This window comes from Stenella coeruleoalba (genome assembly GCF_951394435.1).
Source record: "Stenella coeruleoalba genome assembly, chromosome: 1".
Taxonomy (NCBI): Eukaryota; Metazoa; Chordata; class Mammalia; order Artiodactyla; family Delphinidae; genus Stenella; species Stenella coeruleoalba.
Window position 1 is genome coordinate 95,051,235 of NC_137169.1, and position 20,362 is coordinate 95,071,596.

The 20,362-nt window shown below is 39.3% G+C and overlaps 1 protein-coding gene and 1 pseudogene across 2 annotated transcripts in view; both read left to right on the forward strand.

The window, feature by feature from the left end:
• The window catches only part of EEIG2 (EEIG family member 2), a 107,910-nt gene extending 96,030 nt beyond the window's left edge, over nt 1-11,880 (forward strand). The window contains exons 8-11 of the mRNA XM_079915940.1: nt 69-258; nt 359-486; nt 1,293-1,362; nt 7,449-11,880. Of these exons, the coding sequence (XP_079772066.1) occupies nt 69-258; nt 359-486; nt 1,293-1,362; nt 7,449-7,491 (431 nt within the window). The 3' untranslated portion in view covers nt 7,492-11,880. The remainder of the gene's footprint in view (nt 1-68; nt 259-358; nt 487-1,292; nt 1,363-7,448) is intronic.
• Nucleotides 11,881-17,396: 5,516 nt separating this feature from the next.
• On the forward strand, nt 17,397-19,182 carry LOC307183426 (importin subunit alpha-1-like; annotated as a pseudogene). The gene has a single exon. The product of its transcript is annotated as an importin subunit alpha-1-like (transcript).
• The last annotated feature ends 1,180 nt before the right edge of the window (nt 19,183-20,362 follow it).

Consider the following 20,362-nt stretch of genomic DNA (forward strand, 5'->3'; position numbering starts at 1 on the left):
GGGAGGAGAATGTTTGGTTGCAGTGTGTTTGATACTAGTGTTACATCCACAGTGATTTTCTCTGACAGGGTATAGCTCTTGCCACTCCCGGTCATCTAGTTTCTCTGAGTTCTGCCACAGGAGAAATACCTCAGTGGGAAGTACATCAACAGGAATTGAAAGTATTCTAGAGCCATGTGATGAAATTGAGCAAAAGATAGCTGGACCAAGTCTTGATACAGCTGATAAAGAAGATACAGCTTCGGAAACACTCAACAGGTATCATTTTGGTCTCAGTTTAAATGGAAAAAAGAAAAAAAAAAACACTTTTTTTTCATAACATAATAAAAAAGGAAATTTTTTAAAATTATTTTCAAAGATGCCCAGTGAAACAAGATTCTGTAGAATCTCAGCTGAAGCGAGTTGATGACACCAGAGTGGATGCAGATGATATTGTGGAGAAAATATTACAAAGTCAAGACTTCAGCCTAGATTCCAGTGCAGAAGGTGTGTAGATAACCATTAAGTATATATGGATGTATGTGACCCGGGTTTGTATAATCAATGTGGTCAGCAGTAAAGAGTCAGTACATTATGATACTCAGTGTTTGGTATTTGTAAAATAAATTTCACACCCATAAAAATCTGAAGATAACTTTTTAGTTCTTGGATAGTTTAGTTTAATGGATATTAAATTTGGAAAAGAATTAACTTTAGTTTAAAAATATCAATTTTAAAGAAAGCTTTTATTGTATTTTTTAACTATGCATCAATGTCTGCCATGATTATATACCTTATGACAGATATCTACATCTGCTTTGTCATAACTGGGCATGAGTACCTCAAGTCACTATTGCAATTTGGAAGGTTAGGTGGTGATCTTAAAATGGTAGTGAGTAACAGAATGCCTCATTCCCTCCTTCGCATTTTCACTGAAACTGAAAATTTACGTGCCACCAATTTGAAAGTTATAATTATTCATGCTGGTGTGAATAGAGAGCAGTTAACAATGGACTTAGTTTCATTATGTAACTGGTTGTAAAGAAAAATAATTAAACCCTGCTTGAGGAAGTTTGTAGGAACAGCTGTCTTCTTTACTGGGCTTTAAGAAAAATAGCTTTAAGAAAGTTAACAAGAAGTAACTATTAGGATATCTTTTAAACTGCCTGTTTTAAAACATGTATGTAGTTCTTTTTTTAAGTTTTTATTTCTTTAACAAAACTGAATGTAAAATGTGAATTTATTATAATATGAATATTATTTGACAATCTAATAATTGTACCTATAACAAATATTGTAAATGTATATTGCAGAAGAAGGACTGAGGTTATTTGTGGGTCCTGGGGGAAGTACAACCTTTGGCAGTCATCATCTTCCAAACAGGTATGTAGTCCAAAGAGTATCTCACTGAAATAAAGAATAGACTGACTTTTTCTTTTAAATGCTCGTGAGTAGAAGATGAAGGTTACAAAGTTTGTATTAGATTGAGGCTAGAAAGCACAATATTAGTAGTTCCATGAGAAGAATTACAGCTCTTAGTGTAGCTCTTAGTTTTCCTTATCCTGAGTATGTTTGAAATTGTATTTTATAAGTTTATTTGTTGATTTCCTTAGATGTGTTTTTAGAATGTGTTAGTAGAGAACTGGTAGAGCACTGGGCAAGCTGCAGTATACAAAGGACATTTAGAAAAGAGTTCTTAGTCTGATATCTTACAGCAAAGCAAAATCATATTTTCAATCAGTGATCTTGTCTGTTATGAGCAGTTACACAACCACTCAGTAGCAGACACTGATATTAATCTTTTCTGTACTCTCTTTTCTGCACCCCACTAGAGCCTAACATACATATTAAGAAAAATAAGTTTGGAAAACTAATTTTCATGTTGGTAGTTATTTAGATTCAGATGAAGAAAAGGCACCTGCCAAACTTAGCATTCTGGTTCCCAGCACTGCAGCAGATGATAGTGAGCACAGATGCTGAGGACACCTTAGAAATTCTGATCACTCCACTGCTTCCCCACAGCCTGATCCCTGTGCACCCAGTACCCAGTATTTCTGTGGAGTATTTATGTAGAATTCCAGCACAACGACAGTCTAAGTCAGAGTTGCAGGGGGAGGGAGCCCCCTTGGTCCAAGACAGTTATTTTATTCTCTAATGCTCAAAACCAGAAAGAATGTTTAATTCATTTCTTCTACCAATACTCATTTTATTGAGTACCTCCTATGTGTCCGTCACATTGCAAGGCCCAAAGGATACAAAGGAGCAAACACCTACATCAGCAACTAACTACCTTCAGATGTGATAGGTGGTAATAAAACTGTGCTGTGGAGGATAGAGGAGTCACACAATTTAGACCTTTTGTAACTTTCATTTACTTATGCACTTATTAAATTCAGTAACAATTTATTGGGCCAACTTGTGGTTAAGGGTGCAAAGAAGAAAAACCCAGCTCTTACCCTCAGCTAGATTATAGTCTAGCATGTGAGTTTGGAAAACTACAGCCCGTGGGCCCTGTTGGCTCACTGCCTATTTCTGTAAACAAAGTTTTATTGGAATACAGCCCACCTGTTTACGTATTGTCTACACATATTGTCTGAATTGGCTTCTTTGTGCTACAGTAGGAGCCATGAGCAGTATAACAGAGACTATGTGGCCCTCCTAAGATATTTGTTATCTGACCCTTTCTAGCAGGTGAGATAGACAGGCTAAATTTTATAGTAGTATGATAAATTCTGTAACACAGAGAAGTAGAGGAAACTGAGGTGGCACCTTACTCAGACAGAGAAAAGTTGACACTCGAAGAGGGTCTTTGGGAGAATAAAAGATAAGTGAGCGGTTACGAAGGGGTATGTGGAAGACAGATATTCCTGGTAGTAGGGACAAATAGAAGGAACTTAACAGGCATAATAATTATAATATATAATTATATAGTAGTGAATATATAATAATTATAGGCAATACTTATTGAACTTTTATTAGTTATGTGCTGAGCACCATGTGTATGTTTCATTCAATTCTCACCTCTTTCAACACTATTATTAGTTTTTTAAAAGAGGAAGCAAAGATAAAAAGAGGTTAAGGAAGTTTACCCAAGGAAGGCCTTAAAGCTAGTAAGTGTTAAAACCAAGGTCATACCCATGTCTCTTGAGACTAAAGCCCATTCATTGTACTTAATCATTTTATCTTACTGGTTTATGAATAGTATCACCTACTTAGAGGATGCCCATAAACAGGTTTTTCTAAGGAGGTGGGGCATGTGAAATGGAGTTGTGGGACATGAGGCTGGGAAGTATCTTGAAGACAGGTTGTAAAGAGCCTCCGTCCCCATAACAAAATGTTTACCCTTGTGTACACTGGGGAGCCATTGGTCATTCTTCAGCAGGGAACTGACCTATCAGATTGGCATTTTAGAAAAGTAACTGGCCATAATTTTGAAGGTAGATAGGAGCAGGGAAAGACTAGTAGCAGGGAACTAGGTAGAAGAATGACATTTATAAGGACAGTGATATGTATGGTAGAGAAAATGTGTTTTTGAGTTAAAGAGACAGGTTTACATCTTAACCAGACCACTTTGGGAGTAAATCATTTAACTTCAGTTGAACTGAACTCTATTAAAAATGTGATCATATGCCTACTTCCTGGAGTTGTTATAAAGTATAAATGACATGATATACTCAGTAAGCCCTAGCTATTATTATTTTAGGTGGAGAAACAGCAAAAGCTACAGTTCCAACCAAAAGGAACCAAAATAATAAACGCATGGGCTATCTCATTAGACTACTCAGGGTCCAGTCATAGCTCTTCCACTATTGACTTTACAGTGTTAGTAAACTCTCTGTAAGCCTCATTTTCCTCACCTGTAAAATGGGAATGGTAAATAAGTTATGTAACTCATAGGATTTTTGTGAGGGTTAGGTTTAGATCACTTATGTAAAGTTACTTAGCACAGTACCTGGCACATAAAAGGTTCTCAATATATGCTAGCTATTTGTGTTGTTACTCAGAGAAAAGAAAGATAATTTCTAGTTGAGACAGAATCTAGAACCTAGGATATAAGGGCATTTATGTAGTTATGAATTCTGGCTCCCGTCCTCCTTCCAAATAAATGTTAAAAAAAATCACCCAATACGTGAAAGCCTAAAGGGACAATTAGGGGTTGAAGTAGATTCATATTACATGCTGAAGAATGTCAGAAACAATGTGTCATGGTGAAAGGACGATGGGCCATGGAGTCAGATATGGGTTCTGTTCCTGGCTTAGCCGTAATTACCCAGCTTAGCCGTGATCTTGACGTACTGCATCTCTCACTTGCTACCAAAAAGACAGATGCATCCCTGGGAGAACAACACACGCTCTGGAGTGGGCTGCCTGTGTTCAGTCCCAAGCTCCACCATTTATTAGCTGTGTGTCTTTGGTAAGTTACTTCACTTCTCTCTGCCTCAGTGTCCTCACCTGTAAAATAGTGATGATAATAGAACCCACCTCATAAGAGTTAATAGTGTTAAAATTAAACGAGGGAAGACATGGTAATGCTTAGGACAAAATCTGGTATGCAGTAAACACTCAAGTACTTTATATATACTAATTAAAGGTCTGTCTTTCAGAGTTCTTATGGCAGTTAATTTGAACTGTCCAGCAAGTACTTGTACACATAGGCTCTCCATAAATAGTGGGTATTCATCAGAGAAGCTAATGTGTTAGTGTTAGACCCATCATGTAAGATAAACTAGTAGCACAGGATGAAACAAGAATCATTTACCTAGGGCACAGAAGAGGCACAAGAACCACAGTTCCAAAAGGGAACCTGTGAGATTGAAGAGAACAGGGCAACAAGTGATAGAGACTTGGGGAGGACTGTTTGCAGTAATCCATTTTAAGTCTAGTGGATGCAGCCTGGCCAGCTCAGGGCTGCTTACAGAACCCTGCATGTACCTCCTTGCTTGCCTTTGGGACATTTAATTTCTGACAAGTAGTCTGCTTTCATTTCTACTTTTGTTCCTCTGTGATTTATCTTTCATCTCTGACTGCTTTTAAGCTTTTCTCTTTATCTCTGGTTTTTAGCAGTTTGCTTATGATGTGCCTTGGCGTGTTTTTCTTTGTGTTTATTCTGCTTAGGGTTCATTGAGCTTTTCTTGAATCTGTGGGTTTAAAATTTTCATCAAAATTGGAAATTCTGCAGCCATTATTTTTCTCCACTCCTTCTGGTACCCCGGACTTACAAATTGTAGCTCCTGCATCCTTGAGCTCTGACCTGAGTCCTCCACTGACAGAGACCACCTAGCTGTATCTGGGTCCTCCCTCCCTGTGCTGTAGGCTGGGAGGGTCCAGAAGGAGATGGCTTTAGGCAGCAAGCTGAGGCAGTTTGTCTGGCTTTTCTTTCTTTCTTTCCCTTATCTCAGGGCCAGTCCCATGCTGCCTGTTGTCCAGTGTGTGAAAACTGTTGTTTCATATAGTCTATCCAGTTTTCTAGTTATTTGAAGTAGGAGCGAAAGTCTGGTTCCTGTCACTCCATCACTGCCCGAAGCAGAACCATTTTAGGGCATCTAAAAGCCTATGTGCAGTGGTACTCACCAAGGTTCCTTCAAATTCTGATTATCTGCAGCTGTGAAAGAGTGTTCACTGGTATTCTGTTGAGGATGTTTCTATTTCTTCTTTAGAATGAATCTTTAAGAACAGAAGTCTCTGAGCAATCAACTGAGAATTCCAATTCAGTCCTGGTGGACTAGTAACTACTACCTTACTTCCATTTTTTAGAATTTCCCCTTAAAATTCCATTAAGGGCAGAGACCAGTCATGGTGGTTGCTTCTGGTCTTACTGATCTCTGGCGTACTCAGAGTGAAATGTCAGGTAGTAGTCCCTGGCATCTTGACAAATGAGGAGATAGGCGCCTGGTGATAACTTTAAGCAGTAATACCCTCCCACCATGCAATACCACTTTAGCTTTCCTCCTTATCACTCAGGAGGGGTCAGTGAAAGGGTAGAATGATCCTCATCCAAAAATAAATCCAGCTCCCTCAAAAAGACACTGTGTTTATAGGCTCATAGAAAACCTTTATCAGGGGAGTCCGGGGTTTTTTTTTGGTTTGGTTTGGTGTTTTTTTTGTTTGTTTGTTTGGTTGGTTTTTTTTTTGCCGTGCTGCAAGGCTTGCAGGGTATTAGTTCCACAACCAGGGATTGAAATTGAACCCGGGCCCTTGGCAGTGAAAGCACGGAGTCCTAACCACTGGAGTGCCAGGAAATTCCCAGTTTGGATGTTTGGGGCACTACCTGCCCTGGACTCCTTACGTGGTGTACTGCAATAAACGCTGCACTTTCCTTCAGCACCAGAAAAACAAAAACAAAAACCTTATCCTCCCAGAACAAGAAACAATAGACGGAACATGTGTTCATTCCATTATAACGTAAGGCCAAGGTGCCAGGTGAATCAACAATAGAAAAAAGAAAAGCCTATTGTTGAGGTCTTTACTTAATTTAAGTATTTCTAAGTACTTTATTCACAAAGCTTGCAAATTTTAAGTCTTTTAGTATTCTCCATATTTCATTAATAGAGGTCAGTTAGTACCTGGCATATTAGAGCAAAGGCTAAGCTGCTATAATAAAGAGACCCAAAAATAAAACGGCCAGCCTGGAGGGACAGCTTTGCCCCAGAAATGATTCATTGGTGCAGGTACCTCCATTTTGTCCTTTGCCATCCTCCTTACCTGTGTTATCAAAATTGCTACCAGTCCGAGGCAAGCAATGTCCCTTTAAAGCACGTGAGGCAGAAGTTGGCATATCTCCATTCACGTTCCCTGGGGGTGAAACTTAGTCACAAGGCCACACCTGTAGACAAAGGAGTTCAGGAAATGTGGTCTTTAACCAAGCAGGCTGTCCCTAGCTAAAACCATGGAAAAGGGGAGAGTAGATGTGGGAGGACAGCCAGCAGTCTGACAAACCATGCTCGTGAAGAAATAAAGCCCCTTCAAGATCATTTTCCCTTTTAATCTGCATTAGCATAGATATAATTTACAATACTGACCACCTATAAAGACATTTGCATTTGACTAAAATAATTTTTGCGCTTCCTTGTTAAATACGTTAAGACGCCACAATACTAATGCAACTAAAAACTATCATCCATTAAGTCAGCGCAAGACCTGAACTGCTAGAGTCAATATATGCTCCTGGATTTACATATAAACATGTTTGCCACAGTGTGTTGATAGTTAAGAATTTGGAAACATTACTAGATTACTGTGGGAATAAGTATGAGGTGATCAGGGACTAGACTAATCCCAGTGTATCAATGATAAACATTCAATACTTCAAGTACTTTCTCTCTGTGATATCTAATATAAACCTTGTGGATATCAAATCAAGTAGAAAATGCCTAATGCACTATCTCTTTGGGGACAAAATTAAGTGGAACAATCTCAAACACTACAGCTCACAAGTTTGAAGTTTTGTTTTGTTTTTTCCCTACTTTTAGGGTGGGGTCTGGAGCTTATGAACAAGTTGTGATCAAACGCTAGAAATCAAGCTGGTGAACTGAAGCTTCCCTAGGGGTTTAAGATGTGGTCAGTTGAGCTGTCAAGGCACTTTATTCAAGCACTTATGAGAAAGTGAACCTATTAAAAAAAAATGCGGCATGTTCATCTATCAAGAGGAAAGCCAACACTGATTTCTTCTCTGAAGGTGCCCACCACTCTCCTTTCTCACCCACCCACAGGGAACATCGGAATGGTAGTATCAGGGCAGTGTGCTGCGTGTACTTAGAGGTACACAGCTTCTGTGGTCACTGCACATAATAATGAAAAGCCTTCTTTTTTTTTTTTCAAAACATCCAGTGGGAAAAACAGCACTATACATCTGAGTATAATTTTAATGTTGAAGTGTAAAACGTGTGACAGAAGTGCTTGACTGATTTGGGCTCTAATTTTTTAATTTTATGTTTGAGAGACAATAAGTGAAAATAATTTAAACTCTATAAGCTTTGCCAAGAATAGATATAATTCCTGTGAAGGAAATCTTCCATATTATACTATCACGGTATTGTACTAAGTTCATTCACTCTTTTTGATGCAATATTTGATATAAAATGTGGGTGTTCGTGATTTGGGAAGGTGTTATACTACATTTTAAACATGTAAAATGCTTAATTCTAAATGTATTAGTCATAAATTGAATAACAAATGTGAGTTATTTAAGTCTGAGATATGTGAATGGGTATAATGCTATTATTATGCAGTATGTATCATTACTTGTTAATATTAGATGAGCTACAGAACTCCCACTAGCACTATATGAGAGACCGAAGTTTAAGACTCCATATTGTTAGGCTACCATAAGACACCCTAATGTAAGAGCTCTGTTAACAGAATAATATCTGATGGTTTCAGGAGTCAAAATTTAGAACAACAGGAGGAAAATTGTGATATGGTCAGAAACAGAGCTGCCTTTTCTCTGTAAGTTCAGGCTTACATGAAACTGAAAATTATTCCAAGGAGGTAGTGGATAAAGGACAGGGGACAGCCACTTGACATCACTGACATGGACCCATGGTTTTCTGTTTTCTTCTTTACTGTATCAGAAATTAGTTATTTTGAGGCAAGAATAGAATATAACATACATCAAATAGAGCTTTTAAAATAAGAATATCTGATCTGGATCCAGTTAAATAGCACAGCAGATAAACCTTAAGAGTTTTTCTGGTCTTACATGACAGTGTCTGTATGGAAAGATCTTAATTTTCTTGGAATCACTCAGTCACTGAAGAAAAATATTGATTCTGTAGAACCAGTCATTCCCAGTCCTTACTTTCAAAACCATGTCCAAGAAATGTGCTGTGTTAGAATTACTTTGGTCTAATATTTCCATGTTGGCAAAGTCAGAGGGAAAAATATATTATTTTTTTTAATTTATTTTTAATATCCAGATTTAGAGGTTTGAAAATTTTTGAATAGTTCATGTTAGGGTTTTTTTTTTTAATATTTCAAGGATTGGGTATTCCAAATTAATTCAATACTACTTTTATAAATAGATTCTGATATTTTTTTAAAGAGATAACACCCCATTTTAGAATATCTTGAATGTTGAAAGATAGGATTTTCTGACTCATTAGTCATGCTTTTTTATTTTTTAAGATTTGTTTTGAAGAAAAAAAATTGACCTGAACATTTTAGTCTAACCAAGGAAAATATTACCTTAATGGTAAAGACATGCCGTCTGCGAATAAACAGGTGAATTGATCCATTCGTTATATATCATGGGAAGAAAAAAACAATCAAAGAAAGTTTTTAATAGAGATGTGAAGATATTGTTTAGAGAGATATTTATTATGACGTCTTAAAAACATATTTTTCTATTTTCAAAGTATTATTTCTAAGCTATGTTTTTTATTGGCACTTCTGCAGATGATTTTGCAGTTTTGAAAGTGATAATAAAAACTAGATTGTAAGTTAGGTTCAGTGAGGACATTTTTCAGATATGTAAAAGATGCTGTGATTAGGGCACTGCCCACATCTTACTCATCCTTGGCTGCCCTTGGCCCAATACCTTTATACAAGACTGGGTCTTGGTATTTAAGATGATATAGCATTATTTTTTAAGAACAAAATGTGGAGAGATTTTGAAAATCGTGCCTTTACAATTTGAGCAGCCACCAGATACATCTTGCTTAAGGTACTAGTAAGTATAACATATGTTTTGATAAGTAGAAACATTAGGAAGAAAAAAGATGACAGTGTCCGCTTTCTTCAGTGAAAGTCTGGATTTATTTTATTCTATTTTGTGTTCTATCATAATACTTTGCAATCAGATTTCATTACAGTCCTTGAAAATATTTGTTAAAGGACCTAAGTGTCTTACTTTCTAGTTTTTCTTAGAGTATATACTAGTAATATCTTAACCATATAGCTATTGAAAAAAATCTGCTTATTAAATACCAAGTCTACTTTTGGTTCCATTTTGAGTTTCAAAAATAAATCTGAAAAATTAAATCTTAATAAATTTTCAACTTTTAAATATTAAATATTTTATTTTTTTAATATTAAAGTCGAATTTTAAATCACCTAGTCCTGGAGAATTTGCAGATATATAACATTTTCTTTTTCTAATCTTACCCTAGAGAAAAAGATTGATGGTATTTTTAAAGCTAAGTATTTCTGATCAGATAATGAAGTGTCTTAAATACCTTGTTTGGGGGAAACACAGAGACCAGTCAGGAGCCCACTTCCTGTGACTTGTGCTGGTGACCAAGACTAGAGAGGATGTGAAGGGTAGCAGAGGGCAGAGAAGGCCCTGGGCCATTAGTTTACACTCTGATGGTTGACTCCCCCTTTGCGATGGTGGTGGTGAAGGCTTCTGTATACAGACAACTAATTTGGACTGGTACTTATAATCTGAGAAAGTCTTGGCCAAGAATCCTAAAGTCCACCAACCCATTTCAGCAAAATACTATCAGAGTAATGATGTCCTAACTAGATTCTTCTGTATATGTGCTTTTTGGTTTTTTAAATGGAAACCATGAGCCACAGAGGTCCACCACTTAGCCCATTTGTTGCTAGAAGGGAAAAAAATCTCCTACTAGCCTCCAGTCACCCACACATTGAGGTATCAATGAGTTTTAATATATTAAAACATCCAGAAGTATTTTTAGAATTTAAGATTTCCATGCTAACTAGACTACCTTACAAGTTCAAGCTGATGGTATTATTAAATACTTCGTTGAAGTTCTCTGAAGTGTTAGGCTTCCATTATATATGATAATGCTCTAAAAGATACTGGGCTTATATGACAGGGTTGCATTTTATTTTAACAGACCTTTAACTGGGGCAGTTCAGAAATTATGCTTGGTCAGTTCTCTTGGATGGTGTGTCATGTTAATGTAACCTAGTACTGTAGTTGAAATTGTGTTGTGCCGTTACCCATGTGTTGGCTTAGGTACTGTACATAGTCTTAATAGCTGAGATGTTAAAGAAGATGAAGTCTAAAAATACAAAGGATGAAACATGCCTATATTAACCTGTTTTAAGACTGCTTTAGATATAAAGGCCTTATTCCCTTATATATGTGACTTTTCAGAAGATAGTATATACACAGTATATTTTAAATGGTCATGTGGGTGGTCTCTAGCTACTCTCCATATGACAAAGCTGGCAAAATTTTTTATTTACATGGACAACAAACTCCACATTTACAAATGTTTATGTTCATCTTATGAATATAACAATGAATTCTCTTGCTGATATTCATTGACCAAATCCCACATACAGGAAGACATTTACGGTATATTCAGTTTGTTTTTTTGGAAATACATCTTACTTGGGGGATCACCTTCCTCTTAGGCATTTATTTGGTCCTCTGGAAATTGATACAGTTGTGGGTAATCATGTAAATGTTTATGAAAAAATTTTTATTGAAGTGATTCCATTAGTATTCTAATCTCTAATACATGGAGAATGACCTTCATATTTATATATTTCTTTATTTTAACCTCCCAGCTATTAATCCAGGAAATTTTTTCCTTTTCTTCGCCAAATTTTTTTATTGTAAAATATTTGAGTAATGTAAAGGTGAATCTTATACATGTTCAATAAAAATCATATCTTTAACTTTAGAATGTCGTTTATACTTTAAATTTTCAGTTAAGGTGCTTCCCTGGTGGCGCAGTGGTTGGGAGTCCACCTGCCGCTGTGGGGAACACGGGTTCGTGCCCCGGTCTGGGAGGATCCCACGTGCCGCGGAGCAGCTGGGCCCGTGAGCCATGGCCGCTGAGCCTGCGCGTCCGGAGCCTGTGCTCCGCAACGGGAGCGGCCACAACAGTGAGAGGCCCACGTACCGAAAAAAAAAAAAAAATTCAGTTAAGATTCTGTCAGAAATCTATCAGTTGCTTGCCAAGGAAAGAAAACCGAAGGGAAAAGGCCAGCATGTAACTCCTCCCTGAGGGCTTCCCTTTATTTATGACCAGGTAGTATAGCCAGTTTACAGGCTTGAACGCCTCCAGTGAAAGACTTTTCTCTGAGACCTGAGGCAGCCCCTGCCATCCTGTGGGCATGGACTTTGGAGTAAGACAGACCTGAGTCTGAATTCAAACTCATCTCTGAACCTGTTTTCTAATCTAAGATGGTGATAATACCACCAACTCTTTTGGGTTGTGATGAAGAACACAAAAGGTAATGTAAGGAATATGCCGTAGGCACTCAGTGTTTGATCAAGCCAAAAATTTGTCTTTTTGTAACATCTACATACATACCTTAATTCTAGTGTTAGACATATGGAAGATGGTCAATAAATGTGGCACTATTAGAGGTTAAAATCATGACTTAAATGATACTCATAATCACCACACCCTTGTACAGACTGCTTTTCCTTTTGACTAGAATGTCCTCACAGAGCGGAAAAACAATGCCAACAAATTCTCTCTGCTGATATTCAAATTACAGCAGCAACTTCAAGTTAATAAAGAACTATGGTTCAATATGAGTTTGAACCTGATCTTTCTATGTAGATTGTCATGATTTCCCTGGACAGTGAAGATTAAGAAAGGTTACATAAGTTAAGGAGAAAGTACCCCACTTGCTGGCAGAAGCAGGGTGGGGTTATGGCCACTCTAGGGGAAACCCTCAAACCTCCTCCCCAGTACACAGGATTGTACGGGATCATCTGGGACAACTTTGTGCCGATCACAGCAGAACCTAGCAGGAGCCTCTGATCTGTCCCCTCAGACTTTTCAATATAGTTGATGTACAATATTACATAAGTTACAGGTGTACAACATAGTGATTCACAGTTTTTAAAGCTTATACTCCATTTATAGTTATTATAAAATATTGGCTATATTCCCTATGTTGTACAATATATCCTTGTAGTTTATTTTATACTTAATAGTTTGTACATTTTAATCCCCTACCCCTGTCTTGCCCCTCCCCCTTCCTCTCCCCTCTGGTAACCACTAGTCTGTTCTCTGTAAGTTTGTTTCTTTGTTATATTCACTAGTTTATTTTTTAGATTCCACATATAAGTCATATCATACAGTATTTGTCTTTCTCTGTCTGACTTACTTCACTTAGCATGATACCCTCCAAGTACATCCATGTTGTTGCAAATGGCAAGATTTCATTTTTTATGGCTGAGTAGTATTCCATTGTCTATATATATACCATGTCTTTTTTATCCATTCATCTGTTGATGGGCACTTGGGCTGCTTCCATGTCTTGGCAACTGTAAATAATGCTGCTTTGAACATTGGGGTGCATTTATCTTTTCAAATTAGTGTTTTCATTTTTTTCGTATATATATATACCCAAGAGTGGAATTGCTGGGTCGTATGGTATTTCTATTTTTAGTTTTTTGAGAAACTGTCATACTGTTTCCCACTGTGGCTGCACTAATTTACATTCCCACCAATAGTGTACGAGGGTTCCCTTTTATACATTCCCTCCAGTATTTGTTATTTGTGTTCTTGATGATAGCCATTCTGACAAGTGTGAGGTGGTATCTCATTGTGGTTTTGATTTGCATTTCTCTGATGATTAGCAACGTTGAGCACCTTTTCATGTGCCTCTTGGCCATCTGTATATCTTCTTTGGGAAAACATCTATTCAGGTCTTCTGTCCATTTTTTAACCAGGTTGTTTGGGGTTTTTTTGATGTTGAGTTTTATGAGCTCTTTATATATGTTGGATATTAACCCCTTATCAGTCATATCATTTGCAAATATTTTCTCCCATTCGTAGGTTGTCCTTTCATTGATGGTTTCCTCTGCTGTGCATAAGCTTTTACATTTGATTAGGTCCCATTTGTTTATTTTTGCTTTTATTTCTATTGCCTTGGTAGACTGACCTAAGAAAACATTGCTATGATTTATGTCAGAGAATGTTTTACCTATGTTCTCTTCTAGGAGTTTTATGGCATCGTTTCTTATATTTAGATCCTTAAACCATTTTGAGTTTATCTTTGTACATGGTGTGAGGGAGTTCTAATTTCATTGGTTGATAGATAAGCTGTCCAGCTTTCACACACCACTTGTTGAAGAGACTGTCTTTTCTCCATCATATATTCTTACCTCCTTTGTCATAGGTTAATTGAGCATAGGTGTGTGGGTTTATCTCTGGACTCTGTATTCTGTTCCCTTAATCTGTTTGTGTGTTTTCATGCCAATATCACACTATTTTGATTACTGTAGCTTTGTAGTATAGTCTGAAGTCTGGAAAGGTTATGCCTCCAGCTTTGCTCTTTTTCCTCAGGATTGTTTTGGCAATTCTGGGTCTTTTGTGTTTCCATACAAATTTTTACATTTTTGTTCTAGTTCTGTGACTAATGTCCTTGGTTGGTTGTTTGGGGTTTTTTTTGAGGGAGGTTGTTGTTTTGTTTTGTTTTGTTTTGGTGGTGCCACATGGCATGCAGGATCTTAGTTCCCTGACCAGGGATCAAACCCATGCCCCCTGTAGTGGAAGCACAGAGTCTTAACCACTGGACCACAGGGAAGTCCCTGTCCTTGGTATTTTGATAGGAATTGCATTGGGTCTGAAGATTGCCTTGTGTAGTGTGGTAATTTTAACAATATTATTCCAATCCATATGTTTGTGTCCTGTCCCCTCAGACCTTGCCCACGTCTCAGGCATGAGGTTCCCAGGCCCAGCCTTCTTATGACTTAACCCATCTTTCTTCAACACCTAGTGTTTTTTCTCCCTTCCTCCCTACATCCTCTCCCTTCCTTTACCTTAGTTTACCTTTTCCTTCCTGAACATACATAGCACATACCTGGTTGCTGTACATTTAAGGAGATGAAACCTTTCTTTCCATTTGCATGATATGAAATCTTTGATGGAGCTAATCCATCACACATTACACAAGATGTAACACAAATTTAGGAAACATACAGAAAAGCCTTAAATTTAGACATTTCCTGGGTCAGTGATCTCAAACCTAATAAGGAAACGTCTGAGACCATCCTGTATGAATTAGTTTAGACCCCATTCCTATGCAATTACAGCTCAGCTAGGTTGAGATATCTCCTTAGTCATTTCTCTTAAGAAATTGACTTCACCACTAGATCTTTAAACCATTTCAGCAGTGAGTTTCCTGCGTATGCTTGGCAAAGAGTTTCAAACCTCTAAAGAAAATGGGCATAACTAGGATTTTTTTTTTTTTTTTTTTTTTTTTATGTGGTACGCGGGCCTGTCACTGCTGTGGCCTCTCCCGTTGCAGAGCACAGGCTCCAGGCGCGCAGGCTCAGCAGCTATGGCGCATGGGCCCAGCTGCTCCGCGGCATGTGGGATCTTCCCGGACTGGGGCACGAACCCGCATCCCCTGCATCGGCAGGCGGACTCTCAACCACTGTGCCACCAGGGAAGCCCAACTAGGCTTTTTTTTTTTTTTTTTTTTGCATCTTATTTATATCAGGGAGTCCTCAAAGCAAATGAATGCATTTAAGTGGGAAAAGTGTGCCACCTTCTGGTACTGAACTTCAATGATTCAGTTCAAATCTACCTCTCCCACATGATCCTGTGTCTGGCTCTTCTTTTGCCTATATTCTTTGGAATTAAGACTAAAGGAAAAACATATTTTATATTTTTTCAGTACTAAATTTTAAAAATTTGAAATACTTAAAAAGATTTTAAAGCATTGCATACTTTGCTTAAATAAGGCAAAATTGTTTTTAGTATGGGATTAATGAAAGATGCTGTAAGTTCAGTGATATGATGATTCCTCCTAGAAGAGACTGGGTGATCAGCATGATAAAGGGATTCCAGACAGAGGGGCAGGGCTGGACAAAGACATAGCAATGGGAAAACACAGCCTATTCAATGAAAGCAAAGTATCTGAGTCAAGGATGAGGTGTGAAAGTAGGGAGCAATGCAGTGTTTCCAGGTAAGAATAGAATGACCAGAGTTTAATTTGACTAGTTCCAGGTAGGGTCACAGCATACAGGATGAAATGGAGTAGGTACCAATAACTGCAGCCATGCTGGCACAGAGTACATACAGTTTGACAGGAACTTAGAAACCAACAGATAAATGGGCAGAGGCCCTTGACAGTTAACTTTCAAAAGACAGGTGTATAACTAGCCTTCCCCTGGCTTCAAAAACTAGTCACAAAAGAGGTGAAATTAACATTTACTGTACCAACTTGACTTCCAGCTCCTACAAGCTGGCTTGCTAGATCTCACCAATACTCTTAAATGTTCCCTATTTCAGGATATCCCCAAAGATGTGCACCGTATTCAATGATAAATCATGGTGACCATAGTTAACACCTGCATCTTCCATGAACATATAATCAAGATTCCACCGTGGCACTGGTGGCAGTGCTTAGTCCCTGACCTCCAGTCTACAGCTGCTCAGCTCAGTCTCCACAGTACCAGCTGTAATGAGGTGATTTTGTTGGCACCTAAACTCTAGCTGAGGGCGTTAATTTCATTTGGAATAATTTCCTGACAGAAATGAGCCCCAGGGGCTTGAGAGCAATACTTTAAAGAGAGCTGAACTGCTGGGTATGCTGTAGACAGGAGGGTTAGAAAGGCAAGAGAGGGTGGGGAGGTGAGAAGCTAAGGGAAGGATGTGGAGACTGGTGCTGTGTAGAAGTGCTCTGTGAGTCTTGTGGAGACACTGAAGGGATTTCACGTGTCAGTTGTGTGGCAATTGCACCAGAAGGAGTGCTGTGAGCTTCTCAGAAATTCTTTTTTTATATTTATTTATTTTTGGCTGTGTTGGGTCTTCGGGCTTTCTTCATTGTGGTGCACAGGCTCCTCGTTGTGGTGGCTTCTCATTGCAGAGCACAGGCTCTGGGCACATGGGTTTCAGTAGTTGCAGCACGCAGGCTCAATAGTTGTGTGTCATGGGCTCTAGAGCACAGGCTCCGTAGTTGTGGCACACGGGTTTAGTTGCTCCACGGCATGTGGGATCTTCCCGGACCAGGGCTCGAACCCGTGTCCCCTGCACTAGCAGGCGGATTCTTAACCACTGCGCCACCAGCGAAGTCCTGTGAGCTTCTCAGAAATTCTTAAAGGGGTTTTGGAATTGCCCAGACCGTGGAAATAGGAATTACAGGCAAATCTTACTCAGAACAAGGGGGAGGGAAGTTCCACCTAATACCTGGCAACACAAATTTCAACCTGCTCTGGTGGGTGGGCCATGGTGGTGCCAGTGGTGGTAATTTTCCCACAAAAATCTGCAGCTAAAACTCTTCCCCCTTACAGAACCACATTTTTCATCGTCATACAGTGCACTTTAACTCCTTGGAGCCAAGTTCGCTATTCGTAAGGCCTTTGTAGTTACAAAACTGTGGCCCATTCAGGTGGTTTTCCAAAAAAATGCAACAGCCTGCCCCCCAAAAGGCCACTAGTTCTTGCAAAATTGGAATTTACTTGTACTTAACTGGGAACGAGAAACCTTTAATACCTTTCTAGGAAGTGAAATGGAAGGGTTGGGGGCAAACTGTTGAGGGAGATTTAATTTCTTCTTTACATCCTTATGAGCAGTCTGGGTTTTTAGCATGAACTTGAATTACTATTACCGTTTATTAAAAAGGAGATGTAGGGCTGACCGTGGTGGATGTTTTGAGGGCAGCCGAGCTGCCTCTTGTGGAAGCTTGAACTGGCTGTGTAGCTTTCTCCCTTTGTCTCATAACCATGTCCACCAATGAGAATGCTAATTCACCAGCCGCCCGCCTTAACAGATTCAAGAACAAGGGGAAAGACAGTACAGAAATGAGGCAGCGCCGAATAGAAGTTAATGTGGGGCTCAGGAAAGCTAAGAAGGGTGATCAGATGCTGAAAAGGAGAAATGTCAGCTCTTTTCCAGATGATGCTGCTTCTCCACTGCAGGAAAACCACAACAACCAGGGCACTGTAAATTGGTCTGTTGATGACACTGTCAAAGGCATAAGTAGCAACAACTTGGAAAGCCAGCTCCAAGCTACTCAAGCTGCTAGGAAACTGCTTTCTAGGAAAAAACAGCCCCCCATAGACAACATAATCCGGGCGGGTTTGATTCCAAAATTTGTGTCCTGCTTGGGCAGAACTGACTGTAGTCCCATTCAGTTTGAATCTTCTTGGGCCCTCACTAACATTGCTTCCGGGACATCAGAACAGACCAAGGCTGTGGTAGATGGAGGTGCTATCCCAGCATTCATTTCTCTGTTGGCATCTCCCCACGCTCACATCAGTGAACAAGCTCTGTGGGCTCTAGGAAACATTGTAGGTGATGGCTTGGTTTTCTGAGACTTGGTTATCAAGTATGGTGCAGTTGACCCGCTGTTGGCACTCCTGGAGGTTCCTGATTTGTCATCTTTAGCACATGGTTACTTACGTAATCTCACCTGGACACTTTCAAATCTTCGTCCTAACAAGAATCCTGCACCACCCCCCTTAGACGCTGTTGAGCAAGTTCTTCCTACTTTAGTTCGTCTCCTGCATCACGATGATCCAGAAGTTTTAGCTGATACCTGCTGGTCTGTTTCCTACCTTACCAATGGTCCAAATGAACAGATTGAAATGGTTGTGAAAACCGGGGTTGTACCCCAACTTCTGAAGCTTTTAGGAGCTACAGAATTGCCAATCGTGACTCCCGCGCAGAGCCATAGACAATATCGTCACTGGGACAGATGAACAGACTCAAGTTGTAACAGATGCAGGAGCACTTGCCATCTTTCCCAGCCTGCGAACAAACTCCAAAACAAATACTCAGAAGGAAGCTACGTGGACAATGTCAAACATCATGGCTGGCCGCCAGGACCAAATAAAACAAGCTGTACATCATAGATTAGTCCCGTTCCTTGTTGGCGTTCTCTCTAAGGCAGACTTTAAGGCACAGAAGGAAGCTATATGGGCTGTGACCAAACTATACACGTGGCGGAACAGTTGAGCAGATCGTATACCTTGTTCATTGTGGCGTAATAGAGCCGTTGATGAACCTCCTAACTGCGAAAGACACCAAAATTATTCTGGTTACTCTGGATGCCATTTCAAATATCTTTCAGGCTGCTGAGAAACTAGGTGAAACTGAGAAACTTAGTATAATGATTGAAGAATGTGGAGGTTTGGACAAAATTGAAGCTCTACAAAACCATGAAAATGAGTCTGTGTACAAAGCTTCATTAAACTTGATTGAGACGTATTTCTCTGTGGAGGAAGAGGTAGACCAAAATGTTGTGCCAGCAACTACCTCTGAAGGGTTTATGTTCCAAGTTCAGGATGGCACTGCTGGGACCTTCAACTTTTAGACTGTACACCTGAGGCATTAAGTTGTTTGTTGTGTACTGTGTTTGGTAGAAGTTTGTCTTACTGTTTCTCTACTAAGAACTCTTTTTATACATGGTTTGTTATTGTAGCACTTTTTACAAAGAAACTATACTTGAACAGTTCTAAACTGTACATACTGTATGGAGCTTCTCCTCTCAACGGGTTTCTTATTTCTATGTGTAATTTCATATCTTGCAGTGCCCTGTAAATAAAGATTAAATTCCACCCTTTTCTTTACTTCAAAAAAAGAAGCAGATGTGGGCTTCCCTGGTGGCGCAGTAGTTGAGAGTCCGCCTGCCGATGCAGGGGACACAAGTTCGTGCCCCAGTCTGGGAAAATCCCACGTGCCACGGAGCGGCTGGGCCCGTGAGCCATGGCTGCTGAGGCTGTGCGTCCGGAGCCTGTGCTCCACAACGGGAGAGGCCACAACAGTGAGAGGCCCACGTACTGCTAAAAAAAAAAAAAAAAAAAAAGAAGCAGATGTAATCATTAAAAAGAATGGAGTACAAATAGTTGGAAGTGAATTTATAAAATATATTACTAATGATAAAGCTGCATCAAAATGTATAATACCATATAAGTGAAATAATTGATATCCGAATAGATATTTTATCCACTGGAATTCTATGAGGAATGGTGGACTCTCTAAGAAAAGCAGTGAATTTGAGAGTCAGGAAGTTCTCAGTGGTGTTCCCAATGGCAGGCATTAAGGAAAAAGTTTAAAGTCTACAACGTTTAGGGAATTCCCTGGTGGTCCACTGGTTAGGACTCCCCACTCTCACTGCCAAGGGCTCGGGTTCAGTCCCTGGTCAGGGAACTAAGATCCCTCAAGCTGTGCGGTGCAAAGTTTGCTTTAAATTCCATCAATGAAAAGATTTTTAAATTATGTAAAACATTTCTTCCAGGACTTCCCTGGTGGTGCAGTGGTTAAGAATCTGCCTGCCGATGCAGGGGACACGGGTTCGTGTCCCAGTCTGGGAGGATCCCACATGCCGCAGAGCGGCTGGGCCCGTGAGCCATGGCCGCTGCACCTGTGCGTCCGGAGCCTGTGCTCCACAACGGGAGAGGCCACAACAGTGAGAGGCCCACGTACCGTAAAAAAAAAAAAAAACACAGGCAATGTTTTAATTATGAAGTTTTGTTCCTTTCAAATACCTGCAT